Raw genomic sequence first — 5,691 nt, 5'->3', positions numbered from 1 at the left:
ATAATTAACTACTAAGATCTTAAGGGTACCATACATTTACATGTTAATTTTGATTGCATGCATTTGTCTTATACAACCATAAATATTCAGAAAGGGCGTGTTTATTTTGAGGTTGTATGGCTTACGTTTCTAAAAGTTGTTTATTTATGTTTTGAATAATTAACATAAATATAAGTAACATTGGTCGTTTAGTAATCATTTATGCAATGAGTAAGTATCTACAATCATATACCGTGACATGTTATCATAGTTTTTGAAAAGTGTATGTGCATGTTTGTATTTTCTATTCGCAGGAACCAGTGAACTTTAAACGAAAAACATGGCGTCAGTTAAAGAAAGAAAAAAGGTAATTGAACAACCTCGTATGTGCGAAAAAATCAGTAGCAAAGTTGACCTTATGACGAAACACGTCAAGGGAGGGTTTGAGTGTCCTTGGCAGAAATTTCAACGACCTGGAGCCTTTAATTTGCTTAGGTGGAAACTGATGGCATGTGGAACTATCCCAGGTGAAGAGGTGCATATTATTTTAATTTACGATATTTAACATGTATGAATATTTCAAACTTTATTTGGTCTAAAGCGCATGAATATTTACCACTTGCATAATCACACATCATTTGCCTTGGATTTATCTTTTAACATACATCTCCGAAGATAGTTCATTTAGACACACTCACATGTACAGGCGTACAAACTCACGTCCGTACAATCAATTGATAAAAATTCATACCCAAACTATATTTAATTATCGTCTAAAATATAATTGAATACGATTAAAAACTAGTTCTATGAAAACACTTATTTTTAAACTACTTGTACACGTTTTGATTACGATTGAACATTTTAATGTTATTCAATTGTAACAACAAGAACCCTTATTTTCCACAGACCCTGAAACTAACACTGCCCATTCAAAAAGGATCCGCTTTAGCTTCTAAAGTTGAAAAAGAAAATGGCTTAACTGCACACCCAGTTGAAAATGTAGACGGTTTAACTTCTCCTCCAGTTGAAAATGTAGACGGTTTAACTTCTCCCCCAGTTGCAAATATAGACGGTTTAACTTCTCCTCTAGTTGCAAATGTAAACGGTTTAACTTCTCCTCCAGTTGAAAATGTAAACGGTTTAACTTCTCCTCCAGTTGAAAATGGAGACGGTTTAACTTTTCCTCCAGTTGAAAATGTAGACGGTTTAACTTCTCCAGTTGAAAATCTAGATGGCGTAACTTCTCCTCCAGTTGAAAATGTAAACAGCGTAACTTCTCCTCCAGTTGAAAAATTAGACGGTGTAACTTCTCCTTCAGTTGCAAATGTAGACGGCGTAACCTCTCATCCAGTTGAAAATGTAGACGGCGTAACTTCTCCTTCAGTTGCAAATGTAGACGGCGTAACTTCTCATCCAGTTGAAAATGTAGACGGCGTAACTTCTCCTCCAGTTGAAAATGTAGACAGCGTAACTTCTCCTCCAGTTGCAAATGTAGACGGCGTAACTTCTCCTCCGGTTGCAAATGTAGACGGCGTAACTTCTCCTCCAGTTGCAAATGTAGACGGCGTTACTTCTCATCCAGTTGAAAATGTAGACGGCGTAACTTCTCCAGTTGCAAATGTAGACGGCGTAACTTCTCCACCATTTGCAAATATAGACGGCGTAACTTTTCCTCCAGTTGCAAATGTAGACGGCGTAACTTCTCATCCAGTTGCAAATGTAGACGGCGTAACTTCTCTAGGTGCAAATGTGGACGATTTTACTGGTCAAGAAGAGGATTTAACTGCTCCTGACAAAGGCAAAACTCGCGTCACGTGGATCGGACACGCAACTCTGCTCGTTGAATTTGATGGAATAACCGTTCTGACTGACCCCGTGTTTGGGTCTCACGCCGCGCCACGTCAGCTTTCAATTATGCCATACAAGCGGTATCGGCCGGCCGCCTGTCAAGTGGTCGACATCCCCCATCTTGATGCTGTAATCATCAGTCACGATCACTATGATCACCTTGAGACGAACGCGGTGTTAGCTATACATGCTAGATTTCCTGATGTACATTGGTTTGTCGCTTTGAGTACGAAAGAATGGTTGGTAAAGAAAGGATGTACAGCTGAAAATATAACAGAATTAGAATGGTGGCAGGAGGCGACGTATGGCAAAATACGTTTTGTGTGTACGCCGAGCCAACATTGGTGTCAACGGTCTCCTTTTGATCTAAATTCGGTAGGACAGTTAACAGTTGATTATATAGGGTTATAATATTTGTATTAAAAAATAAGCTTTGATTTCAGTTTAATCGCATGAATTAAATAGAAACGCTGATTATTTTGATACAAACAATATCTTTAGCGCATTAGCAAACTTTAAAATAAGTATAATCATTTAAGAAATTACATTTAAACATAAGTATGATAACTGATTGACCTGTATGCGCTATTTGTTGGTCTCTTCCGTTTTATGGGATTTTCTTGACCATACTCATTGGAAGCATAATATTACAGTTGCCATTATTTGTGAATTAATGATTAATTACATTTTAAAGTTATTATATTTTTCCAATCTCATTATTTAACTTTTTTTCTGTACCGATATCCATCTAAAATGAATGAAGTTAATTTACCAACATCAACGCAATATGGGCAATCGCTTTGAATTTGCTGTGCTTGAAAAAAAAGGCGAAGTAGGGGCCTATAATGTAAATCAAGTAGATAAGATGGACAATTACAGCAATATTATCGTATAATCTTTTGTTTGATATTATCTGACTATTTTTGCATTTACGTATTAAAAGATATAAACTTGTTACAGTATTGCTTTGTTTAAAGAAGCACATATTTTTAACCATCTTATACAATGTTTCATTCCATGTCAAGGTGGGTTAGGCATGTATTTATTTTTCGTTTCACCCATATATCAGGAAAGAACACCTTACCGTTGCATGAATATGAATCAAGTTCATTTTATAATATATTGTCTCTTCAGCGTTTGTGGTGTAGCTGGCTCATACAAGGACCCACACAAACGTTTTACTTCGCCGGGGACACGGGCTACTTCGAACCGCTGTTTAAAGCCATAGGCGAGAGATATAAGAAAATCCACCTCGCGGCCATTCCAATCGGGGCATATAACCCAAGGTGTGTTTTATAGCTTTTAAATATTTGACGTCCATTTCGACAATGTGTTTGTGTGTAAAACTTGTTGTTAGTGCAGCAGTTTACAATTTAGTTGGTAGATAACTTTACTAAGTTAAGTTGGGTGTGAATCGCAAATATATACAGTCATTAAAGCACTTTCTCACATATTTTTTTCGGATTTTTTATTAGTTGGCCCATTGATGCCCCAACATTAAGTATTGAAATTGAATCATAGAGCTTTTGTATAAACATGAAAGTGATGTTTACCTAAAACTATTGAAAATCCACGTCGAAGACCTCTACCATCCGTTATTACCATGCGTATTTAGTACGGTGTGAGTAAATCATGCGTTAATACATATTTTAACGAAACTAAAGAAGCCAGTTTAATTATTTTATCGTTTCGCGTTTGTAAATCTTTATAGTTTTATGAATTTCAAACGACGATTACTCATAAATGAACAAGTTTTTTTCATTATATATAAAGAAGTGAAACTCCAGCTGCTGGAGCAGTATTGCATTCTCATTATAAGCAATAAGTTGGTCCTTTATTTAAGGCAAGTGACAAATTGCCAAAACAGTACGAAACAGCACAAAACGAAACCACTTACACACAGAAAAATTAAGCTGGGGTCACCGCCTTTGAACGGTCAATTCAAAGCATTGGGGTTTAAACCGGTTTTTAGAGCGCTCAACCTCACACTTTGCCCAGCAACATTCATGATACATATAAGTGTAAATACAATATAAACCCATAGCATTGCAACTCAAATTAGACAATTATACAAAGGAATTAAAACGCATTCAAATTAATTACCATTTTATTACTCAATGGTAGGAAGGAGACCAGAGCAAAAGAGTTACAACGTTTTGAGGAACGATGAAATGAAATTACGAACACATGTCAACTACACCCCTTCTTTTTAGAAAAAGATTTAGGAATATAGCATCATATAGTTAATATTTCAGATCATCATCTTGCAAATACAGGAAGAAGCAGCAAGAAAAATGGGTGTAAAAGATCCATATTACATAGCTTTGTTGTTAATGTGACTGCTAAAATAATAAATCAAACAAGAAACGCCCGTCAGAGAGAAACAGTTTAACGATATAAACCCGATGACCTATGCATGTAGCCCAAAATAGTGAAAGTGTGTCGGATGACGTAATTTAGAAGCGATGACATGATGACGCCAACGAAATACAAAATAATTAAAGGGACAGGACTTAAAAATTAAAAAAATAAAATATTAAAGGGGCAGTACTGTACAATCGAATTACCAATAGAACCAGCTATGCTTATTGAATATTTGGAATCAAACGTCATTCCTTATGGAATAATTTTAAATTTTAAGAGAAGAAAGAGATATGTCTATGTAAGTACAGTTGTTATTTTCTAATTTGTGTACACATTTTGTTTTCTAAGCTCAACTGAGGGCGTGCTCACGTAAAGCTTTTGCGATAGCGTTGACATTTTTGTTCAATGGGCACACGGGCTAATGCAAACGACTGTTTGATACCATAGGCAGGAAATACGGCTCTATCAACCTTGCAGCCATACCATTCGACGCATATTACATTTGGTACCTCACTACGACTTCAATGTACATGTATATCATTATATTTTCGTTTGCAGGTTCATAACCGAGTATCAGCACGTGGATCCTGAGGAAGCTGTTTTAATTCATGAGGACATAAAAAGTGATACGTCTATTGGAATTCATTGGGGAACGTTTCAGCTAACAAATGAGGTAAATACCATTAATAAAATTAACGATAAGAATAAATACGTTGTATTGATTGACTTTTATTTATTAAGTTGGATACAATGATAGCGTTGTTGTGCCACTGTGGATTATATCGTTGAAATCTTATGTTTCCGTGTTAAGACAAACTACTTGGTTATAAAATAATTCCAATTAGGAGATGATTACACCTTACGTGGATAAGGAATCTTAAGAACCTTCGAACATACCTACTCTGATTAAATAGAAAAGATATAACTGGTACAATCACAGTCTATCGTTGAAAATACAGTTTAATATCAACTAAGCGCATATAATATATAATTTTAATTAAGACTTGGTATTGCTTAATTATGTATGCGTATCTCATTTGTGTAAGTCAATGTTTAAGCATTACCTGGAGCCCCCTCACAGACTTAAGAAAGCTATGAAAGACCGCAACTTAGACCCAAACAAGTTTGTATGTCTGAATATCGGAGAAACGTGGATTGTGGGAGACGACAGGGAGGAGCCTAACTTTATGAAAGAAAACGTCAAAATAACGACTGAGGACAGTTAAAAACATAACTATTTAACCCAACTTATGTTTAAAAAGATCGTTTTGGTGAATTCAAACATTTGTATTTCCTAGCATGACTCTCAGTATTTATTTTTTAGTTCACTATATTAAGATGCGTAAAATGTCTGTTGAAATTTGCAACCCTTTTAGAAGCTTTAGTTGTGTTGCACAATATGTGGCCATGTTTTAATATTATCACACTTTAAAACAAATATATAAGATACATTAAGCTTACACTTATAGTTAAATAAAACAAAGCATTGACATATAA

The 5,691-nt window shown here is 35.3% G+C and overlaps 1 protein-coding gene across 3 annotated transcripts; it reads left to right on the top strand.

The window, feature by feature from the left end:
* The first annotated feature begins 289 nt into the window (after positions 1–289).
* Positions 290–5,691, top strand: LOC127845772 (N-acyl-phosphatidylethanolamine-hydrolyzing phospholipase D-like). 3 transcript variants are annotated; one of them, XM_052376900.1, is made up of 6 exons: positions 290–346; positions 889–930; positions 1,258–2,205; positions 2,965–3,116; positions 4,753–4,867; positions 5,253–5,691. In XM_052376900.1, the coding sequence occupies exons 1-6, from the start codon at positions 320–322 to the stop codon at positions 5,418–5,420; spliced, it is 1,452 nt and encodes a 483-aa protein (XP_052232860.1). In that variant the 5' UTR covers positions 290–319; the 3' UTR covers positions 5,421–5,691. The 3 variants fall into 3 exon arrangements, with proteins under 3 accessions (XP_052232860.1, XP_052232862.1, XP_052232861.1); XM_052376901.1 differs by having other exon boundaries at positions 293–346; positions 1,423–2,205; XM_052376902.1 differs by lacking the exons at positions 889–930; positions 1,258–2,205.

The sequence above is a fragment of the Dreissena polymorpha genome, chromosome 9 (assembly GCF_020536995.1).
Source record: "Dreissena polymorpha isolate Duluth1 chromosome 9, UMN_Dpol_1.0, whole genome shotgun sequence".
Classification (NCBI taxonomy): domain Eukaryota; kingdom Metazoa; phylum Mollusca; class Bivalvia; order Myida; family Dreissenidae; genus Dreissena; species Dreissena polymorpha.
The sequence above is the reverse complement of the archived record's forward strand: the minus strand, read 5'-3'. Positions and strand labels throughout refer to the sequence as shown.

Bases quoted from the DNA above. Each gene is read 5' to 3' on its own strand.
- LOC127845772 (XM_052376900.1), top strand. From the start codon at position 320: ATGGCGTCAGTTAAAGAAAGAAAAAAG. The intron at 2,206-2,964 runs GTAGGACAGTTA...TTGTCTCTTCAG, and splicing joins CTCCTTTTGATCTAAATTCG to CGTTTGTGGTGTAGCTGGCT. The intron at 4,868-5,252 runs GTAAATACCATT...TCAATGTTTAAG, and splicing joins CGTTTCAGCTAACAAATGAG to CATTACCTGGAGCCCCCTCA.